A 22,197-nucleotide genomic window follows, 5' to 3' on the forward strand; every position below is an offset into this window, starting at 1 on the left:
ACGTGCGTTGCGTAAACGAAATCGCTGCTGTAATCCAAACCAATTTATGATTATGTTCTTGAATTTTATAGTCATCATTGCGGATCATTCTGCTTCAATATGATTTTATTAATAGACGTTCATTAACGTCAAACATGTGTAACTCGGTTGGAATGTGCTCCACCACGCAGGGTTACTGTTACAGTCGATGAACGAAATTACCGTTGTCGATATTAAATATGTATGTGTGTAGGTGTACACATTGTGTGTATTATGCTGAAAGCGACAAAAGGTCGTTCATTAGCAAAAAGGCTAATGAATGACTAACACTTTCCCTATTTATAAATCCATAAACCGGTGCACCAGTTGTGCGTAGAATTTTGGTTTTGGGTGGCAATGAAATGAATGCGTGTCTTGCTCTTCGTTGGCCATTTTCCCACCTTAGTATTTGCAATTATGTCGTTTTTGGAATTTTGACAGTCATTTTCTATGCTCTCTATATATAGGACAACATAAACTTTTTATTGGCAATTCGTGCAACCGCTCACCAGTAACGCATACGATACGGTAAGTTCGAAAAATGGATATTATTACGTTATAATGAAACTTGCATTCTATAAAAAGATTGAATCAATTTTCCCAAAAAAAGATTATTGAACACCTGTGGTATATATATTTGGCTTCTGAGCAAAAATGAAGTGTTCAAGCGAACAACGAATTCCCAATTGAACAAGGGCCTGAAATTTTTATCTGACGCCATGTGATATCCTTGTGATTCGAAACATTTGCTTGATATCGAGCTACAATAGAGAAAAAAAAACAGTGAAATGATAGCTGTTAACGCATTTTCGGCATGCGTGTGCCTGTGCATGAATAATAGCTGCTAAAATTTGGATACTGAACGTGCGAAGTGAATATAGTCGTGATCAGAGGTCACAACGGCTCGTGATAAAATGTTATTCAGCACATTTTAATTAATTAAAGGAAACATTCGCTTAAAATAACCAGCATATTTTCTACTTTTTCCCTTGTTTGTCATCTATTTCGAAAATATTTTCTTTATTTCCCATCTACCATATATTTTCCAATGCGTTTTCACCTTGAATCCGTACATTCTGCAATTTTTCACATGGTAACATTTTTGCTGTTTATTATTCAACTGCGTAAAAATTTGCGTGTTTTTTGGAATTTTGTCCATAAATTTATCATGAATCCGAATATTTGCTGAATATTCTATGAGTTTTAATGAGAACGAATTGTATAAAGTTGTGCATATATGGGCTGTGGTGGTACAACCAATGCGAAGAGTGTGATAAATTGAAGGTAATTTTTTTCTACAAAGTCTTTTTTTTTTCGTGCCATCAGTGTGGAATGGAAACGGTATTTTTCAAAAGCAAGCTGCTGGAATGTGCAGTGCACACTCAATTTTAGTGCATGTGACAAAAAGAGTCTGCGATTAAATTTCGATAAATATGATTCGTTCAAATGTGAAACATGTGTGTGTGTGCTCAGACGATGAAAACATTCTGAATGCACAGTGCACACACAAAAAAAGGCATCATTGAAACGATTGCTTGAAAATTCATTCCATTTCACAAATAGATGTCAATCGATGCATTCATTCGGCGATAACATGGCCATTCTTTGTCAAAAAGAATCGCTTGAATTCGCTCCTTTGCATCGCTAGAATTCGATTCAAAATCGGAATTTCCGACGCATTTCTAAGGAATCACATTCGATACAAGTTTTTCATTTGATTGGAATCACTGGTAACAATAATTGGCCATGAAAGGAAAATCATTTGACAGACAATAATTAATTTTCATCATATTTCTACGAATGAGATGGTATTAGACACATGAACCTAAATTAAATATCAACATTCCACAAGTTAGTGAATCAATTTCGAATTACTTGTTGATTGAACCAGTAAACCAAAATCACAAAAATTGATAAATTGTATGTTCTAAATGGTTGATCTGACCTAGTGAATAAAATTCAAGCAAATAAATCATTTGTGAAAAGAGAAGTAACAAACGATTAACAAATGTTCCCTTATCATATGGCTCCTTATCGTTATCAGTGTCAGGCACTCTGCGATTTGATTGATCGATTCAAAGCAAATGTTTCTGAATGAGCGTCATAAATAGCTCGAGTTAATGATGTACGATTGAACTCGTAGAAATTATCCCCACCAGCATCATATGGTGTACTGTGCGCACAGATTACATTCAAAATGAAAACATTTACTAACGATTTCAATTCGATGTCAAGTTTTGTTCGAACGTTTGGCCATAATTATAAATTCGGTTCAGTATTCCATCGTGCTCAGCACGACGTGCTGTTACAAAATCCGTTTCATTCCCGAGATATACTCAAAATGTTTTCTTTTTGAATGTTTCTCTCAATAGAGAGGAGGTTTTCTTAGTTTAGAGTTTTTTAAGCTCGCACCCATAGAGGTAAACAGAGAAGAAGAAACAATAACATTTAACAGAAACACTTTTGGACGTGCTTTCAACTTAAAGTCGTAACAGTTCGATCCCGAACAATATTGATTATTTGTCGAAAATCTCTGCAATTGATTCGGATAAGAAAAGATTTAACCTTTCCTCCATTGTCTGTTATATTTCTAAAATTTCTCTGCCTTTTTTGTGTGTAGAAAATTTTCAGCAGTCATTGTTTCGATTAAACCTTTTTCCCATTAAAACTTATGAAATATTCAAGTAAAAAAAAGGAACCGATTTTAGCTAAACTTGATGATTAAATGGAACATTTCGTTCAAACAAGTCATACAATGAATGTATTTTCATGGCCTATTGTAGTTTATCTCTTATCAGCAACGAACTGTACAGTGTATAACGAATAAAGTGCATTTCGATGAAAATAAAATACAGAAACAAACGATGAAGAATTTCCATTAAAATTTCACTGAAATTCTTTGCTTCCAATTATTTTTTGTTTGTTCAACCACTTGTATGAATCCAGTGTTGAAATGGAATGAAATTCGCTGTGACATCGAATATAAAGAGAGCTGAATGATAAATCAAATGCTTTTGTTTTCTGTTTTGCATTTATAAAATAAATGAATTCCACAGTTTCAATTTATTCGTTTCATCAATTGTCTCATGGATAATCAAGGGGCCGCGCGTTAAAAGCAACGATTTATATGTTTGTATGCGAGTAGATTTGGAATTTTAATTCAACTATAAAGTGCTAAAAGCCATTGATAATGCAATAGTTCTTACACTTCACTTGAGATACAATTTATCTGTGCACATAAATCATCGGACACTTTTTTTGTTGTTCACTCACATGCGTACTGTTGTGGAATTTGAGTTCATTTTTGCAATTTATTTTCGTTTTCCATTTCATGTTCTCAACCGCAGGGCGATAGGGAAAAAATCGATGTTTCATAATCCATCTACTGATGGGTGACGACACTTTATTTCTCTATAGAATCTATAGAATCTATAGAGTGTGAGACCAAGACCATACAGGCTTCAATGCGTTTAATCGCTTGTTAACTTTTTTTCTTCATATGTCATTTGACATCAGGCTAGATGAAAAACACTCAATTTTGTGTGTAAGCTCAAACGGTTTCTATAAGCCTTATATTTATTCATTGGATGTATGATGTATAGGAAAACGAATTTCCGTCGAATTTTCACAGCTGCACGAGTGCGGTGAATGAATTTTGCGTTTCCAATTCACTTTAAACATTCGATATATATGCACGAGATGCAAAATATACAATTTTATTCCACAACTTAAGAAGTTTTTTCTGAAAGGCAACAGATGCTATAGTGAACGTGTATTTGTGAGCGAAAAAACCAATTTTAAATCTCAACATGAAAAAGTATTCAAGTTGGGAAAAAATATGTTTGAGTTACATATGCAGAAAATGTGAATTTCATTTTACTGTTCTGTTCTAGACATATACATAAGAAGTTGCAACAATTGTAAAATGCTGTCATTGCACGAGAAAAGTTTACTGACGGTCAGTCAACGTCAAAAGTTATTTTAAACATCATCGGCTTTCAGTTCAGTTATTCTTTGTCACAAAAATAGATGTCAAATAAAGTAATGCCTGTCTGAATTGATACAAAAGAGTGTACAATAGGCCATTTCACCATGTTGAAAAGTCGAAACCAACATACACATTCTGAATCGGTAGAGCCTGTAGATTTTAAATATAAAGTTTTTGTGTTATAAAATTCATTCCTCGCGAGCAAAATTGCGAATTAATAAATAAATGAATTTGAAAGGTTTTATCATGAACCGTACAATACGTTTGAGTCTCGCATCATAGCAGATTTCGAATGTTTTTGCAATGGATACTTTGCATACGAGATATATGTATTTTCGACATCACAGTGACGAGCTATTGTTTTTTTTGAAAACGCAGTGGGGTACCAAAGGGATGTCTAAAAGAGGTTTCCAGAATTCGAAAATTTTCTCCAAAAATGGTTGGGGAAACGATTTCTGAGTGATTTAAATATATTGAATTAATTTCTGGCTAATTGAATGATATTACCATTGATACGAGCGCTGCAGGATAAACGTATAACTTATAGATATGTTTTTTCTAAAAATACTCATTTTATAGCAGATTTTTCTAAAACTCATTCTCCAGAACTGCGATTTTATGAAATTCTATCATTTTGTATATATTTTTCTGAAACTCATCATAATACTTGAGAAATGATACGTTTAACCATGGTTTTTATAAAAATCCATGTTCCATTGTGGATTTTTCTAAATCTCCTGTAATAGCACTATGATTTTAGAAAAATCCATCGTTAGGTATGAATTTTGATAAAAACACATTGAAATACAAATACGTGTATTTTGTATGTGTTTTCTAAAAATACACACCTCAAGATGCAATTTTCTAAAATTACAGTTCTGGAGAATGAGTTTTAGAAAAATCTGCTATAAAATGAGTATTTTTAGAAAAAAACATATCTATAAGTTATACGTTTATCCTGTAGCGCTCTTATCAATGGAAATATCATTCAATTAGCCAGAAATTAATTCAATATATTTAAATCACTCAGAAATCGTCTCCCCAACCATTTTTGGAGAAAATTTTCGAATTCTGGAAACCTCTTTTAGACATCCCTTTGGTACCCCACTGCGTTTTCAAAAAAAACAATAGCTCGTCACTGTGATGTCGAAAATACATATATCTCGTATGCAAAGTATCCATTGCAAAAACATTCGAAATCTGCTATGATGCGAGACTCAAACGTATTGTACGGTTCATGATAAAACCTTTCAAATTCATTTATTTATTAATTCGCAATTTTGCTCGCGAGGAATGAATTTTATAACACAAAAACTATATATTTAAAATCTACAGGCTCTACCGATTCAGAATGTGTATGTTGGTTTCGACTTTTCAACATGGTGAAATGGCCTAGTGTACAATAATACGTTCAAAACACGTTCAAAGTTCTATTGACACAGACTTCACTGTACTTGCGTATACTGCTCGTCTATAAGGAACAAAGCAAATTCAATGTAAATAGAAGAAAACATGCAGCTTAAGCCAAATTCTACAATTCCAATTGAATCTCATTTAAATAGAAATTGGTGTGTATCTAATTTACGTGCACATTTGTTTCTCTTGTTCCTTTATTATCGCTGGCTTCGATTTTCACACTTTCAGTGTTCATTTACTATTCTTTTATGTTGTTATTTTATTTTCAAAACAACCAAACAAATACTGAGCCAGAGGTGCTTCACCTTTTCGGTATAGCTGCTTCGTGTTGGCTTTCATGTTTGAATCCATTTCAAATTGTAACTGTAAAAATACATAGTTAAAAAATATCGTATTTTGTTCGTTGTTTGCATTGAGCGTCATGCGGAACCATGTAGCATAGAAAACGAATTAAATTTCAAATGAGAGTAATATTTCGTTTGGAGAAGAAATGAAAATGGAGAGAATTGAGACGCATGTGAAATTTAATGGTTTACGTCAATGGTACAGCGCTCTCACAATTAAAGTTTGAAAGAGAGGGAAAAACCAGCAAATTGCGTCAGATGCAAAATGAAATTGATTTTCCGATTCTATCTTCTGCAGGTGCATTTGATTGAATTTCATCCATTTCACGTGGATAAAATGCATATGATTTCTAAATCTAAACCCACAAAAATAGATAATTAATATCGAAATTGAAAACAATTGAAAATAACTGCTGGCCAAGCACACAGGTCATGTAGAATTTTTTTAATAAATATTTCTACAACACATGGATATATCCCAAAATGGGTATTTAAATTACACGTTTATTGTAATAAATTATTGGATTTATGAACAACAAAATTGCCATCGTGTTCGTGTTAATTGTTTTGAATGAACTTGCCACGAATTTCATGTTTACTTTTTTTCATTTCGTTGTTGCATTCGAGTTTCTTTGACCTTCTAGTGGCGAACATAATTATTTTTAATTATGTGGTATAATTAAATTTCAATTGACCACGTCCATGGTGAATGTTTATACATTTTATTTAATTAGATGAAACCCATTTAGATCAATTGCCGATCGAAAAAAGAGTGTAAGCAGATAAAATGAATATAAATAAATGTTCATATGCAAATGCATGTAAATGTTTTGAAAGAAATCAAAAGTGTTTGGCTCATTTTATTTTTACCCCTTTTTTTTTAATGCATGTAGTTAGTGTGAGTTGAGGTGCAATCATTTCAATCCAAAATAATGTGCCGTATGAATATCTTTCTTCAATCAAGTAAATGAACGAGATCATTAAACGTTTTTATTTTCACACAAAGCAAATATTTACTCAGTTGGAAAAATTAAATGTATTAGCCTATGCACGTATAAGACTGTGACTTTCTTTGAGAGCTTCAATTAATTCATTTATTACAGAATTTCGTTTATAAATACGACATAATAAGTGAGCTAAATAATATGCTCGTCGTGGGTCAAAACGGCTAAAATTAGTGTGGAGTTTCATTTGCAAGCGAATGCAAAATGTAGTGAAAAAAATAATATCATTTGCGGAGACGCACACACATACACATAGTAGCAGGCAATGTGTTAAAGAGAATTGATTTCGTCTTACGACTGTTTAAGATTCAGGCGTCAATTTCAATTTTACATATTTACCATTGAATAATGCACGCACATACACATGTATGTGATCGGTTCAATTGATGTGATAATTTTTTTTTTGCCGACATTCAAGAGTGTTGAATTAATGAAAGATTTCCGCTTTGCATTTTAACGCTCAGGCTTAGAATATATCGAGCAAGAGAAACAGCAATAATGGTTTTCAACAGAAATTTGCTAATTTTGGCCGTGATGTGCATATATTTATGACGAGTGAAGCACACCGAACTTCGGTTGAAACACGAAAATGCTAGGGGCATTTCTCACACAAAAAATTTGAGCAAATGTGCAAAAATGTCTATTATTTCTTCTTTTTGATTGAAATTGTAAGAAAATGTACTGAAATGACGATATTGCTTGAATAAAAGTGTTCTGGAAGTTGGTTTCAGTGGATCTCAAGGATCGTTCAGAACTGCTCCCGATTCTGGAAGTGGGTTTTGGTGGATCCTCAGGATGGACCAGATCCGGTTTGACAATGCTCTGGCCCATCCTGAAGATCCACTTCCAGAACCGGGAGCAGTTCTGAACGATCCTTGAGATCCACCAAAACCCACTTCCAGAACACAAGTTCAGTGTAAATGAACATTTATTTACACGAATAGATAAAAATTGATCGAATCGGACCGAACGGAAGAAATTTTTCAAAATTCATAAGAATTCATTCATTCTTTTCGTGAGAAATGCCCCTAGCGAAAATGTTCATTTCTTTAGATCAATCGTCGCATTGCTGCTACTGCAAATCGCTTTATATTGTTCACACATTTTCTTTCGCTTAATTTCAATAAAATCTCATCGTTCGACTGAGCGCATCTCGAACAAACAGATTGTAAATATTTACGCAAGATTCTGCACTTGTATGTTGATTGCGTCAAAATTAGCGTAAGCACAGACACACACACACACATTCAATTACAAACAACACTAAACGATACACCACATTTGAAGAAAAAAAGTCAAAATAAATGAATTGTTGCAAAAAGCATATATTTGAACAAAAAAAAAATTGTTTCATTTCTTGATATTTTCGTTGGCAAGAACTGTAAATTTAGGTTTCGCTTTGATTTTTTTTTCTCTTTCAAAGAGATTCTTTGTACGCTCACACTTGAATTCATCATTTATTCAGTTGTCAATGTGTGTATCCACAAATTATATGGATTGCTTTCGGGAATTCCAGTAACATTTTATACTCAAAATCATTTCACTAGAAAATGCATTTTTTACATAACACGAAATTCGATCAATTGACACCACTGATTTGTTGTCGTTGTTGTGCGTGTTGAATATTTTCACTTTTTTTACTTCATCAGAACAAACAAAAAATGTTTAATTTAAACAGAAACATTGACAAAAAACGTTATCCGGAAATTGCTCCATCACTTTGCGTTTATTAAACTTCGATGGAATCGAAAAAAAAGGCTCCAATCAAACTGATAAAGCATCCACACTGTTGGATGTTCTCACGCCAACTGAATCCACATAAACTCAACACTACAGTTAACAAATACCAAGTTGAGCTTACCGACATGCGGCAGCACGAGACCGTAATCAAAACAAAATTATATACTTATACAGTCGGTGAGACGATGTCTCTGTTGCCGATTGGCGGTGGTGACGCACACCCAACGCATAACAAACCCTTGTTGCCGTACAACATGTGCATGTGCTCCATTGCGGCAACACATCGCGAACGAGCAACACATGGATTCGGCAATCGTGGATGTCGCCGACTCAACCTCGTTACATGCGTTTGAGTCGGCTGTCGGCATGTAAATGCGCGCATTGCACCAGTGGTGTAGTCACAATACAGAACTGAGAATATTGTTTAGTCTAACGACGAACGTTTTGTCTATGAGTTCCATATATACGATCTCGGCTATAGCAATGCTTACATACTTGCGCCGATACGTGTACATTGTATAATATATGTCTTGTATTTTCTGTTATTAATACGGTTGATAGAAGATTTGACTTCTTAATCTGAATCGATTGTTACAATGAATTATGCTAGAGGCCTTTTTCTTGCTGGAAATTTTAAAATTCATTTAATTTAAAACATATTTTTATCGATACAGAACAGACAATGGCCACAATTGGGAGCACAACATTTGTTCAAGGAAGCAAACAATTTCGGTCCAGTTCCAGTCAGTGGTATTTTCAACCTTGCCGCTGTCTTGCGTGAAGGTTTGTTGGACGATCAAACTGAAGGCGATTTTAAGCTAGTTAACGTACCAAAAGTCGACGGAACCAAACAATTGGATGTTGATTCACGAGATACGTGCCCATTGTTGGACTACTTTGATTGTTTCTCGAATGTGTCATGCGGACGTGGTAACATCGGTCAAACCAATTACGGTATGATCATCTCAGTCATGGAACGAATCTGCGAAAATCGCCAAGCATCCGATTTCCCAGGTACAGCCGTTCAAATTGGCACCATTAGTGATACTGGTTTGTCAGTTTTAGTGACAACGACACCGTTGTTGGTGGTACTTTGCCACAACGTGTGGCATTCTGTTTGCAAACCATGGATCTCTTTATGCAACAACCACACGCAGTTCTCGATTCAATGGTCGTCGCTGATAAACGCGAGGCCGAAAGCAGCGGAGTCAGTATGGTCGCTTTTGAAATGGTAACACTTTTGGAGATGGCCGGAGAAAGCCACGCTTGTCATGTTAAAAGGTTCACCAAAATACGTCAGATGGCACACAGAGGCCCATCAACAACGTAAAGAAGGTGGTGCCACTGCATCACAAAACGAATCATTCGGTTTGGCCGTTAAAGAAATTGACTCTCTTGCATCACTCGACTTGAAATTGAAACCCGTCGCCGAACTCATTAGCCAAAAGACAAAATACCCAGTGGAAACTGTGCAATTGGCCGTATCAACATTCTATAAGAAATTCAAGGTAGTTCATTTGTACAAACCAGAACGCAAACTTGCCAGCAATGTAACTCTCTTCAAACCAACCGAAAACTACGTCAAACTGGCCGCTGACTACGGTTTGTCAGAGGTGAGCGTCATTTTGTTGCCCATTTTATCGCCTCGAAATTGAACATAAACTAATCGAATTTTTTTTCTTGCGTATTTTCCAGGTTGTTACCAGCAAAGCAGATATTGTGACAGTGAAAGGTGACCACAGAACCATTTTGACCGTGAATCCATCGACAAGATCGCCACCGTACTAGCAGCACTTGCCCAATAAATGGACATCATCACAAATACCGATCTGTATATACGCCGATTAGAGTTAATTTATAATAAATTATAAACATTTTGCTTCCAAAGAATATTTTTCGCAACTGATTTTGGTTTTGGGTAAATAAATATGTGGCAGTTATACATTCAGGTCAACGTATAATTGGCACATAATTATCCGCGATGAATCAACACGACAATCTTCTTTTGCCGAAGAATTCATACTAAAATGACACAAGATTAATTAACGTAACCATTCCATTGAATACAATTTTCAAATTTATTTATGAATTGATTTTTTTTCCCTTTAAACTATATTTTCTTGACAATGAAATCACAACAAAGAAAAGAATGAACATATATGTTTTTTGTAAACGTAGAGTAAGTCGAGCTTCACTTAAATGTAAATTTGATGGTTCATTTATTTAGCACGTTTTCGACTGATTTCATCGTTTGAAACGAACAACTTTCCGATCGTTCTAAGCCTTTTGATTGAATGACTCATGGAATAGTGTACATTGAATGTCATTTATAACTATTGAAATTCAGAATAAAAATTGGATTTATTTCAAGAATTCAACAAACAAAAAGAATGGATATTTCAATTAATGTCAACATTACACACGTGTAATTTATTCGGTTTGCTGTTCCCGTTCAAATATTGCCACGAAAAATCCATCGGTTCGATCAATATCTGGTTTGGCATAAAGACACTTTTTGCCAATGTGTTTGTACTTGGGACTGCCGAAATTTTTCCATGTTTCCGCAAATTCGATTGGTTTCACCAATTTCCAATAACTGTCTGTGCATATTTCGAGTGCCCGTTGAATGACCTGAGAAGGTGATAATTTCAGATTAATTTCCCGTTTTCTCTCACAAGCTTAAAACATGATATTACCTGTTCATTTTCTTCGACATTGATTGAACACGTTGAGTAGATCAATTTCTTGGCGTTTGGAAAGTTTTTCAATGCAAAAATCAACATTTTCGATTGTAACGATTGCAATTGAAGCAATCTGTCGACGGAATTTTCTTCGAAAATATTGATGCGATTGGTCATTCCACTACCAGAGCATGGTGGATCTAGCAAGATATACTCCACCAATTCGTATTCAGCGGGATCTGAAATGTATAGCATGTTTGTTAAAATAAATTCCAAACGATAAGTCTAGTGCTAATTCAATAGAAATCGTGCCAATTTCAACAGACCTATCGAAAGGATGTCGTCATTGATGGTTTTGACAATTTTGCAATTTGTTTTCTGTGCAAATTGAGTTAATGTCTCGAAACGTCTTCGATCTCGTTCCACTGCCCAAATTGTTCCTCGATTTTTCATGATGGCTGCCAAATGCGACGTTTTCATACCGGGTGCGGCACACATATCCAATACATAACTTCCACGTGGCGGGCTCAATAAGAATGATGGCAAACAACTGGCTTTGTCTTGAAGAATGACTTTAGATTCTTTGGTTAAACTGCTCAATGCCCAGTATCGTTTACTGCTCGCTGGGAACACAAACAAGTCTTTTACATGTATATCTGCAACGAATTGCTCGTCACTGAAGTTTTCGATTGCATTCAGGAAATCATCGTAATTTTCACATTTTACTTCAATCCATCCATCGTTGGCAAATACTTCCATAGCCTCTGATCGTGACATTTGATTTCTGTTTACACGAACATATCGAGGTTTTGCCACTAAAATGGTGAAGAAAGAAAAACCAATTAATAATAATAGCAAATTATATTCAAGAATTGACATGAACCAAGTCATTCGAAGAACAAAGACTAAACAGGCATACCGCTATTTTGTACGGACGAACCAGCGCTAGTTCCAGATTTCCCTTCATTTTGGATTTCTGCTAATATTTCTTTGAATTTCTCTTCGTAACCAGCAACACACAATACCGGCTTTGACTCTCCATTCAATTTTTTTGCTCCAAACACCAATTCGGTTACCAAAACGTAACACAAATACTTGTCAAGTCGATTTTCTCGCTCCAAAATCTTACTCCGTTCCAGCAGAGCATCGATTGTCCCCTTATTTTGTGAGATTTTGCTGATTAATGCATATAAACGGTTGGTTTTCTACGAAAGAGACGACAATTTTGACGTGAGATAACAAACTTTGGATAATTTACATCGAAAATGAATTGTAGAAGTTGTGTTTACCGCATGTTTTTCTGCAAATATCTGCCCTTTTATTGAAGCATTACTTTCCATTGAGTTTTTCAGAACTTTGGCCGCTTTTTTGTACTGCATCGGCACCTTAATTGAATGTTTAAATTCCGTTTCAACTTCCATCGTAATTTATATTTATTTGATTCAGTTTGATTTGTTTTCACCGAAGAATAACAAAACCGCGTGTCACAGACAACAACTCTGAGAATGACAGCCGTGTTTGACTTTTGGCAGAGTGTCAGCTTCAGTTAGCACATGCTTTTCACCAGATGTCGCTCTCTCATCATTTACGCGTGAATTTCAAAAATAGCTAAATTTTCACTCAACTCATTCATAAATACGAATTTGGCCGTCGTTGAAGTGACAGGTAATTAAATAGACGTGATATTAGAAGGTTTTACCGCTTACACTCGTCCATAATGAATCTTTTTAGTTGGAAATTATCTTAGCCGAAACAAAATATATCTTCTGTTGCATTAATCATGATTGGTGAATTCTAATATGCGTGGAAGCATACGGATGTGTGTAACTTACACATATGTGAGTACATTTGTGTGGGTATGATCCTTGTTTCATGAAAATTCAACTGTCAATATATGATTACAGCTGGTTTTTGCAAATGTGTAAATTGTGTGTATTTAAAAAATCAAAACGATGGAAGACGACGTTGAAAATGTGAATTTCTTAAAATGCATGAGACGAATAAAACATGGCATGGTCCTAATTGCGTTTGTCTTTCCCATAACCGTGTTTAGCTTGAATATTCTTGTTTGGGTAATGTATAACAGTGACATTATGGGCAAGGATATTTTTCTTGCAATGTTGCATATTTTCTGTTTGTTCTTGTCATCAAATGATATCTACTCAGATCCTATTTCGATTCAAATGATCTGGTGTTCTATTGTACCCATCACAGGTATTACAATTACAATTTAATTAAAAGTATAACGATAATTACACAATTTTCAAGTTTTCAGTATTTGTTTTGATATTGACCGCGTATGGAGAAAGCATCAAAGCGTACAAATATTACTATTGTGTAAAAATTTTTATCTACGAAAGTATCTAGGTTTTGTCAATTTTTACATGTACGTATATTCGTTGAAGAACTTATGGTCGATCAAAAGTTCTATGGAAACGTTGCAAAAAGAAGTTACAATGAATGCAACAATTAAATTACATGATTTATTATGTGATCCGAGATGATTTAACAGACTGTACACTGTACAGTTGGAAATGATCATAATGAAAGAATGGGGGAGGAAGTATAATCGAGACTCGGAAAATAAGTAATAATAACAGACTGTACTAATATTTGTCGACAATTGCTACAACCTCATTCTCAAAACTCAATTGTGTCCATAATTTCAATAAAATCCAAAATATTGTTGATCATATGTTCAAAGTGTGTATTTGCCATGAAATTGAGGCGAAGAGGTTAATTTTAATCAGAAATCTATTCGTGTGCTGTAACAATTTGGTCACATTGATAGAGACATTTTTTTATTCGCATTTTCTATAAATAAACAAAAACGTTGTGTTATGCTTGTGTGTGCTACACATTTGAGAGACCAAAAAACGTTCGAAGAGTAAACATAAGAGATAACGTTCATTGTGTTTTCAATTAATTCATATAAAACATATGTATATATGTATACATACATCACGTTGATGCATGTTTGTATACACAGTACATCAATTTCGAACATTTACACTCAAAATTAGGATGATGTGTATGTCGTTCGTTCAGATGTATAGCCATATAAAGCCTAAACAAGTACATTCAAACTCAGTGAAGCATATAATCTCTGGTATTCCATTTTACCATTGTCACTAGTAGCTGTATTTTTTTTATCAAAATGCATTTGTATCAATGTATTTTTTATCAATGGTGATTTATAGAGACTATTTATTGCGTCTAAATTTTGCGCATCAGTGTAACTTGTTAGTCGGCATAGATCTGTGCATTTGCACGGAACTTATTCACTGTGACAGAGATGTCTGGTAAGAATTGAGAAAAAAGTTTTGCTTTGCATCAAAACATAAAGTTGTTTTGGCTTGTAATAAATCAAAGTGATCACGATATTGTTTGATTTTGAAACAATTTAAAGCGAGTTTTGAGCACAACTAAATATGTGGTTTTTGTGTGATGAAAACCAGTTTGCATAAGCATGTGACATTCATCAAGAGACTTTCACTTGATATGAAATATTTGAAATAAATATCAGAGAACACAATTGAATCAAATATTGAAAGAATATTTAAAATTTGTGCAATTGCAGAAGAATTTCCCTAAAATAAATCAATTAAGTCTGTCTTTTCAATGTTTTTTTCTTTGTGTAAAATAGGACGAATACTGATAAATATTGGCAAATAATATAGCAAAATAATCATCGCGACTCAGTAATAGTTGTGATTTCAAGTGTCTATTTATCAACATTACTTTGTTAATCTCGTTTTATTTCAGATAATCAAACCAAATTGATTGTAGGTACGGCTGTGGCTGTAGGTACTGCTGTGGCCGGTTTGGCATACTTGTATTTGAAGCGAGCAGAGGAACCGATTCCAACTAAGTAAGATTACACGTTTTTTTTTAAAGACGATTGCTCAATTTCAATACTGAAATCCCTATCTCAGATGGAAGAAAGTGGGCCAAATCATTGATTTGAACTGTTTCCCAGTGAAATCATGTGCGCCAGTCAAGCGGAATTCGTTCGATTGTCATTTGCTCGGAGTGGAATATGAAGGTCTTTTTGATCGTTGTTTCATTATCTCGCAGAATGGAAAGCAGACCACAGCTCGAGTTCATCCAAAAATGGTTTTGATCCAGCCAAAAGTCGTTGGAAACGAACTGATTTTGTCTGCACCAGATAAACCAAATTTTGTACTGAATTTGGATGAACTGAGAGAAGAGTCGATCAACGGCAAAGTTGAATGTTGGTATGCGAAGGTGAATGGCATAGATGCTGGAGATGAGGCTGCCAATTGGTTGTCTGAATATATTGTCGGCAAGCCCGGTGTATTGCGGCTACTTTACTATCCATATTCATATCCAACAAAGGGAGTTTCGAAGAATGATCGAGTTTGGAAGGCATACAGAAACGAAGATGCAGGAACCTATCATGATAAAACCAGTTACATGCTGATAAACCAAGGATCAATCGACGAATTAAACTCACATTTGGATCACGTGGTAAAACCCCTTCAATTTCGTCCGAATCTGGTTGTCGAAGGACCTGATGCATACGATGAAGACAAGTGGAAATGGGTTAAAGTGGGCGATGATGTCATTTTTCGCGTACTAAAACCATGCACGAGGTGAGGAATGGGAGATTTTTGTTCACATTTTAGCGTTTTTCATTTTTTTAGCAATAGAATTTCTCTTTTGGCATCGATCTAACATTAATTTGCAATAATTTTGTCCATGAAACAGATGTATTTTCACTAATATCAATCCGGAGACTGGTGAGCGTAATCCAAAACATCAACCACTTGAAACATTGGTTAAGAATCGCTCGATAATTCCCAATAATAGTCCAGTTATGGGCACTCAGATGGGCGTTAGAGTTACGGGAAAAATTTCCATCGGCGACGCAGTTTACATCAGCGATGAAAGTGAAGCGTGAAACGTCAACGAAAATCGCAGTTTTAGTTGTTAATTGTTAATGAGGAAAAATAGTGGAGGCTAAGTTCTGTTTACAAAGACCATCGGCCAATCATTGGTTTTGCAATTTATATATAGTTTGATTCAATACATTCCTTTTTCAATAATAATGGTTATTTGGTCAGTTTAGATCAAAGCAAATCATCAATTTTATATTTAGATGTTATTGATTGTTAACAATTGAGCATAATTTCACAATGCATGGAATTCAATATTGGATTTTTGTTGGGATATACATACGAATTGTATAAATTGTTAGAAGACATGTTATTTTAAAGAGATCAATGAAACCATTTTTGATAATTGCAATTCTTTCATTTGAGCGAGCAAACGAACACTATGTGACTTTGAATTTATTCGAACACACGATAGATACTTGACAGCGAGAGAGCAGTGCAACGATAAAAAATTAATGCATTAAGCTCTTATTTCTGCTATGTGCAATTCCAGACCACTTCAATTAGATTGAATGTATCTAAAGTTTAAACTTTAAAGCTTTTTCCAAGGAAATAATATATTTTTCTGGACATTTTATTTTTCGATTAAATAAAAAAATAAAATGCAAATCGTTTGCTTTGTTTCATACGGAAATAATCAGTTTCATACGGAAATAATCAGTTTCATTCAAAATGTTATGGACACTTGAAAAATCCTCATCCAAATTGAAGTCGATTACTCGAGCGGCATCTGTTGGTGAAACTTTTCAATTTACGCCATTTAAGAGGTGATAATGGGATATTGCGAATATTTTTTCAATTGAAAAAATACATATATTACCACACACTTTTGAGCAAAAACTATGAATCAAACGAAAGAAAATGACCTTTCAATATTTTTATCTCACCTCGGGCCAGCCATGAATATGCTGTTATGCTGAAAATGTTTCAATCCAATTGAATCATTCAATTGCATTAAAGCCACCAAATTGATATGAAAAATGAGTCATACCATCAGTTATCAAAGTAAAAAATGCGGATCATTGTGATTCAAAAAAATAGTATATTTGAAACTCTTATTCTCTAGTACAATCTAACCACTAATAAACATGCGTGTTCAATGATCATCCTGTTCATCTGATATATTAACTGTTTCTCCATGTAAAAAATGTTTACAAAAGATTTGTGTCCATGTGTTTGATGGTTCAGATCTGACCGTTTGAAGCGGGGTCGCAAGTCTATTCGAATCTAGTTCAGCCGTGTTTTTTTCATCACAATTTCGAGTTTTTATCATTTCACAATTCGTCGTATTCGAACACAAGACAATTTCTTTTTCTTTCTTTCTTTTCTTCCAAGACGAACAAAAACATGTTGTCGCTGATAAACATCAGATTTTTTTTTTTAGCACATTGTTGCAAACTAGAGTTGAATGTGTGATATTTGGATAACATAATACAAACTAATTGAATGCGGTACAAATTAAATTATAAAGAGAATAGAAAACAAACAAAAATCATAGGATTATAGGAAAATATTTCAAACCAATGTGATTATCACCGAACGCAGCGATAAATCTAATGCTTTGTTGAATTGTTTTTTTTTTTAATCTATAACGCGTTTATTCGGTCGGATGTTGCTTTTTCAGCGCTTATGGCTGATATTTCAACGCTTATGGACACACTCCTGCCACAACAGTCCGCCGCATGCCATACTCACGATAACATAAATGATGAATAAAATTACAGCACCCACGATCACGTACTGTGAAATGAAGGAAATGTTAGAGCAAAATATCTTGATTGTACGGTTTCAATTTGGCCGAAGTCAATGTACGAACCATTTTTATGTTATTCCAAAACATGGCTCTGGCCAAGTTGCGTGATGTTTTCCTGAACGATACCGATGTGTCGCGCAAATTTTCCGTCTTATTCACCAATAACTCAAGACGTTCGCCACGTGCTGTCACATTTTCTGTGGAAAATAAATGAACAGGTTGTTTCCAATAAATATTTTTACATAATTATTCAAATTGTTCTTCATATTATCCAAAACCTTACCTATGTTTTTGACCATAATATCCTTAAGTTCGTCAATTTGTCCGTGCACCCGTGAGATGGCATCAAATTCATTCGATTCGCTATAGTGTTTCATTTCGTATGCGAGAATCGGTGAAAATTCCGTGTTCATGGCATATGAAATGGCCGTTGCCGCTTGTAAGCCATATTGCATCAAGAATCGTCGTTTGATTTCGGTGAGAAACATGAAGGCTCTGGCCCGTTCAAATTCATCATCCGTAATGCACATGTAAATGATACGATCTTCGCTAATAAAATGAATCAAATAGTTTCCATGTGCATAGGTCAATTTGTGATTGTGTGATGGGATATTTTTGATAATTTGTTCGGTAACTTCGGCAAAATTTCCAACGCATTCTGCATTTTTCGCCAGTACGGTCGTACCACGCGATATAACACTGTATAAAATCGGCATTTTGACGTTTCCACTTGTTTACTGCCGCTTAAAAAATTCTGTAAGTAAACAACGACGGGAAGTGTGTATGAGAGAGAGAAAGAAAAGCAGATATGAGAATGTATGGTTTCTCAGAACAAGTGTTTGCTCATTCTCATTCGCATATCAAATATAATTTCTGTTCTTCTGCTTCGAAAAGGCGGCGAGCGAACAAAAATGAAACTCGATATTATGTGCGAGGTTGAGAATGCGATAATGATTAACTTTGTTGTTGTTGTTGTTGTTGTTGTTGTTGTGGTTGACTCACCAATTGAAGTATTTCACAGTGCGAATGTAAAAGTAATGACAATTTGTCCGTACTACGTTCAATCTGTCATGCAACACACTTTTTTCTCTCTGCTTCTATATTTGTTTTGGTCTTTCACATCGAAATTGATTGTATCTCTGAATGTCAGTGTTCTCGAACAAATATACACACACAATGGAATACAATGCCGATTGCCCGGATTCAATATGAAAATGTTGCTTTAATTAGGTTCTTATTCACACCAATAGCACCATATTTTGATTGCTGATATATAAATTCCTTTGTTGTCACTTTCTGATGGTGATGATACATATACACAAAAAAAAAAACCTTACTATATTATCTATTGCTTTCTCAATTTTTTATGAGGTGTTTCCGTTTATCGTATTTACATTAGATTTCGAAATCCAGCAGAAAATTTCAGAAAAATTCGTTCAACTCAAATGAAATTGACTCAATGCGTCGCTTAAATTTATCAACTTGTTTACTTTTTTGTCCGATTTGAGTTTTTGCTCGTAATTTCATTGTTTTTCTTGCATCTGATTACTCGCACGTCATTCACACTGAACAAATGAACATTTCCATCCATTGAACTGAAATCACGAAAACATTGTCGAATGACTTTGGTTGAGTGGATGTTGTTATAAAATGGTTTGGAGGTGATTCTAGGTCAATTTCATGTACTTTTTCGAAATTAATCCATTTCATATAATTTTTCATTAAATTTTTTAACATTTACAACCATTCATTTAATTTTTATTCATTTAAATTGTAAATTTTTCCCCAAAATTCATCCAATTCGCCTCATTCATTCACCGCTAGATGGCGTTCGCAAACCAGCTGACAATCACATTTTATACCAATTTATGCCACTTTTACTTTGTGCACACACGTAAACAACGCGATTTCGGCTAACATTATAACAATTTGTCTTTGACAGATTCTCTCCAACTATCACGAAACATTTTTTTTTTTATTCATGTGGCACACGACGAATTATTTAGTAAAATAAGGGAAAAGTGAAATCAAATCGAATATCATTGTGCAATTTCAATTATTTCATATTTTTCGATCGAGTCTATCGCATGCTCGCTGTATAGATCTAGAATAAGACCGTACAAATAGTGGATTAGATTAAGTGCAAATAACGAAAAAGAAAGAAAAAACCCATTTACAATGGTTTTAGCTGATTTAGGTCGAAAAATTACGAATGCGTTGCATTCGCTTAGCAAGGCAACTGTAATCAATGAAGATGTAAGTATTTTACGATTGTGTAAACAAAATACAATTGTTTTTGTCGTTGATTTTAGCGTGCTAACCAGATGTATGGGTTGGATTTATTTTTAGGTGCTGAATTCAATGTTGAAAGAAATTTGCGCCGCACTTCTTGAGGCGGATGTGAATATTCGATTGGTGAAACAATTGCGTGAAAATGTTCGGGCTGTCATTGACTTTGACGATATGGCTGGCGGATTGAACAAACGTCGTATGATTCAATCGGCTGTTTTCAAAGAGCTTGTTAAACTCGTCGATCCCGGAGTCAAGCCATATCAGCCAGTGAAAGGACGACCAAATATTATTATGTTCGTCGGATTGCAGGTAAACACGAGATTTGTTTAGAGTTCTCTCAAGTTGAACTGAACTTTGATGTCAAAGTTCAAACTACTTGAGCATTCGGAATTTGCTTGAAAATTTGTGGATCTTCAAACTAAATTCGAATAACCATTTCGTTTTCTTTGAAGGGATCTGGTAAAACAACGACCTGTACCAAACTAGCGTATCACTATCAGAAAAAGAATTGGAAATCATGTTTGGTGTGCGCTGATACATTCCGTGCCGGTGCATACGATCAAATCAAACAGAATGCAACCAAGGCAAGAATACCATTTTATGGTAGTTACACAGAAGTGGATCCGGTTATTATTGCCCAAGATGGTGTAGAAATGTTCAAAAAGGAAGGTTTTGAAATGATTATTGTGGATACGAGCGGTCGACACAAGCAAGAAGAATCATTGTTTGAAGAGATGTTGGCAGTTGCCACTGCCGTTCAACCAGACAACATTATTTTCGTGATGGATGCCACAATCGGACAGGCTTGTGAAATTCAAGCACGTGCTTTCAAAGACAAAGTCGACATCGGTTCGGTTATTATCACAAAATTGGACGGCCATGCTAAGGGAGGTGGCGCACTTTCAGCGTAAGTTTGGCACTTTTTTTTTCCAAAGTGAACGATTTTTTTTTCAATGAATTGACTATTATTTTATCGAAAAAACTCGGTCTGCTTTCTAACATAATGGCCCAAAATGTAGACTTCCTTTTGAAAATTTTGTTACAACATTTAAAAAAAAAAAAACCAAAAATCACATTCCAACTTTCCCATTCCAGTGTTGCGGCCACAAAGAGTCCAATTATTTTCATTGGAACGGGTGAGCACATCGACGATTTGGAGCCATTCAAAACGAAGCCATTCATTAGTAAATTGCTCGGTATGGGTGATATCGAAGGTCTTATCGACAAAGTAAATGAATTGAAATTGGATGACAATGAAGAGCTGCTCGAGAAAATCAAACACGGACAATTCACAATTCGTGATATGTACGAACAATTCCAGAATATCATGAAAATGGGACCATTCTCACAGATTATGGGCATGATTCCGGGCTTCTCACAAGATTTCATGACAAAAGGTGGCGAACAGGAATCAATGGCGCGCATAAAACGTTTGATGACCATGATGGACAGTATGTCGGACAATGAATTGGACAATCGTGATGGTGCTAAGCTATTCAGTAAACAGCCAACTCGTGCAGTGCGTGTAGCTCAAGGATCTGGTGTGACCGAACGCGAAGTAAAAGAATTGATTTCACAGTATACGAAATTCGCAGCGGTTGTCAAGAAAATGGGCGGCATTAAAGGATTGTTCAAGGGTGGCGATATGACGAAAAATGTGAATCCAACGCAAATGGCAAAGCTAAATCAACAAATGGCCAAGATGATCGACCCGCGAATGTTACAGCAAATGGGTGGAATGAACGGATTGCAAAGCATGTTAAGACAATTGCAACAAGGAGCCGCCGGTGGTTTGGATAGTTTGATGGGAGGTTTCGGTGGTGGTGGACATTAGTTAAAAAAAAAAAATATGCATGTTTTAACATTTTTTTTTTATCTTTTATTTTTCCGTTTACGTTTAAATAAAAATAAAGTATTCGAATAAATGCTTTCCATTACTTTACTCATGCAACAAAAGAAAAATACTACGAAGAAAAAACAACTAGTTCTTTGTTCAAGTTCACTAAAATAGTTAACTATCTTGAGAACTGGCACTTGAGACA

General features: G+C 34.9%; 5 protein-coding genes across 18 annotated transcripts in view; 2 read left to right on the forward strand and 3 right to left on the reverse strand.

Annotated features, from left to right (window-relative positions):
* Nucleotides 1-8,580, reverse strand: part of LOC129567280 (adenylate cyclase type 2) — a 50,347-nt gene extending 41,767 nt beyond the window's left edge. For 2 of the 11 annotated variants that reach the window (XM_055443959.1, XM_055443952.1), the window contains exon 1: nt 8,334-8,580. The gene's annotated coding sequence lies outside the window, so the exon portion shown is untranslated. Of the gene's footprint in view, nt 1-7,109; nt 7,357-7,950 lie in introns of those variants that run through there. The other 9 variants (XM_055443953.1, XM_055443957.1, XM_055443956.1 and 6 more) reach the window with 6 other exon arrangements.
* Nucleotides 8,581-10,552: 1,972 nt separating this feature from the next.
* Nucleotides 10,553-12,714, reverse strand: LOC129567282 (28S rRNA (cytosine-C(5))-methyltransferase). Of its 2 annotated transcripts, XM_055443966.1 has the most exons (6): nt 12,481-12,714; nt 12,111-12,396; nt 11,518-12,006; nt 11,207-11,430; nt 10,934-11,141; nt 10,553-10,843 (listed from the first exon to the last, which is right to left on the reverse strand). In XM_055443966.1, the coding sequence occupies exons 1-5, from the start codon at nt 12,610-12,612 to the stop codon at nt 10,941-10,943; spliced, it is 1,332 nt and encodes a 443-aa protein (XP_055299941.1). In that variant the 5' UTR covers nt 12,613-12,714; the 3' UTR covers nt 10,553-10,843; nt 10,934-10,940. The 2 variants fall into 2 exon arrangements, with proteins under 2 accessions (XP_055299941.1, XP_055299939.1); XM_055443964.1 differs by having other exon boundaries at nt 10,553-11,141; nt 12,481-12,705.
* Nucleotides 12,715-14,350: 1,636 nt separating this feature from the next.
* Nucleotides 14,351-16,488, forward strand: LOC129567607 (mitochondrial amidoxime-reducing component 1). The gene is made up of 4 exons (XM_055444692.1): nt 14,351-14,493; nt 14,957-15,062; nt 15,127-15,807; nt 15,923-16,488. Exons 1-4 carry the CDS (start codon nt 14,487-14,489, stop codon nt 16,113-16,115), a joined length of 987 nt encoding a protein of 328 aa, XP_055300667.1. The 5' UTR covers nt 14,351-14,486; the 3' UTR covers nt 16,116-16,488.
* Nucleotides 16,489-17,132: 644 nt separating this feature from the next.
* LOC129567608 (vesicle-associated membrane protein 7) lies at nt 17,133-19,452 on the reverse strand. 3 transcript variants are annotated; one of them, XM_055444693.1, is made up of 5 exons: nt 19,258-19,435; nt 18,866-19,159; nt 18,147-18,617; nt 17,927-18,060; nt 17,133-17,850 (listed from the first exon to the last, which is right to left on the reverse strand). In XM_055444693.1, the coding sequence occupies exons 3-5, from the start codon at nt 18,577-18,579 to the stop codon at nt 17,752-17,754; spliced, it is 666 nt and encodes a 221-aa protein (XP_055300668.1). In that variant the 5' UTR covers nt 18,580-18,617; nt 18,866-19,159; nt 19,258-19,435; the 3' UTR covers nt 17,133-17,751. The 3 variants fall into 3 exon arrangements, with proteins under 3 accessions (XP_055300668.1, XP_055300669.1, XP_055300670.1); XM_055444694.1 differs by having other exon boundaries at nt 18,866-19,452; XM_055444695.1 differs by lacking the exon at nt 18,866-19,159 and having other exon boundaries at nt 19,201-19,436.
* Nucleotides 19,453-19,752: 300 nt separating this feature from the next.
* LOC129567606 (signal recognition particle subunit SRP54) lies at nt 19,753-22,080 on the forward strand. The gene is made up of 4 exons (XM_055444691.1): nt 19,753-20,119; nt 20,213-20,464; nt 20,608-21,062; nt 21,251-22,080. Exons 1-4 carry the CDS (start codon nt 20,042-20,044, stop codon nt 21,987-21,989), a joined length of 1,524 nt encoding a protein of 507 aa, XP_055300666.1. The 5' UTR covers nt 19,753-20,041; the 3' UTR covers nt 21,990-22,080.
* Nucleotides 22,081-22,197: the final 117 nt, after the last annotated feature.

The sequence above is a fragment of the Sitodiplosis mosellana genome, unplaced genomic scaffold (assembly GCF_009176505.1).
Source record: "Sitodiplosis mosellana isolate CC-2019 unplaced genomic scaffold, AAFC_SMos_1.0 Smas_scaffold_11, whole genome shotgun sequence".
NCBI classification, from domain to species: Eukaryota; Metazoa; Arthropoda; class Insecta; order Diptera; family Cecidomyiidae; genus Sitodiplosis; species Sitodiplosis mosellana.

What these genes read in the sequence shown, in the direction of transcription:
- LOC129567282 (XM_055443966.1), bottom strand. Translation starts at nt 12,612, where the DNA reads ATGGAAGTTGAAACGGAATTTAAACATTCAATTAAGGTGCCGATGCAG. An exon ending in TGACGACATCCTTTCGATAG is followed by an intron (nt 11,431 to 11,517) that starts GTCTGTTGAAAT and finishes TATACATTTCAG; the next exon opens with ATCCCGCTGAATACGAATTG. An exon ending in ATGTCGAAGAAAATGAACAG is followed by an intron (nt 11,142 to 11,206) that starts GTAATATCATGT and finishes TCACCTTCTCAG; the next exon opens with GTCATTCAACGGGCACTCGA.
- LOC129567607 (XM_055444692.1), top strand. An exon ending in GAGGAACCGATTCCAACTAA is followed by an intron (nt 15,063 to 15,126) that starts GTAAGATTACAC and finishes TCCCTATCTCAG; the next exon opens with ATGGAAGAAAGTGGGCCAAA. An exon ending in GTACTAAAACCATGCACGAG is followed by an intron (nt 15,808 to 15,922) that starts GTGAGGAATGGG and finishes TCCATGAAACAG; the next exon opens with ATGTATTTTCACTAATATCA.
- LOC129567608 (XM_055444694.1), bottom strand. Translation starts at nt 18,579, where the DNA reads ATGCCGATTTTATACAGTGTTATATCGCGTGGTACGACCGTACTGGCG. An exon ending in TATTATGGTCAAAAACATAG is followed by an intron (nt 18,061 to 18,146) that starts GTAAGGTTTTGG and finishes TATTTTCCACAG; the next exon opens with AAAATGTGACAGCACGTGGC. An exon ending in TTTGGAATAACATAAAAATG is followed by an intron (nt 17,851 to 17,926) that starts GTTCGTACATTG and finishes TTCATTTCACAG; the next exon opens with TACGTGATCGTGGGTGCTGT.
- LOC129567606 (XM_055444691.1), top strand. Translation starts at nt 20,042, where the DNA reads ATGGTTTTAGCTGATTTAGGTCGAAAAATTACGAATGCGTTGCATTCG. An exon ending in CAACTGTAATCAATGAAGAT is followed by an intron (nt 20,120 to 20,212) that starts GTAAGTATTTTA and finishes ATTTATTTTTAG; the next exon opens with GTGCTGAATTCAATGTTGAA. An exon ending in GGAGGTGGCGCACTTTCAGC is followed by an intron (nt 21,063 to 21,250) that starts GTAAGTTTGGCA and finishes TTCCCATTCCAG; the next exon opens with TGTTGCGGCCACAAAGAGTC.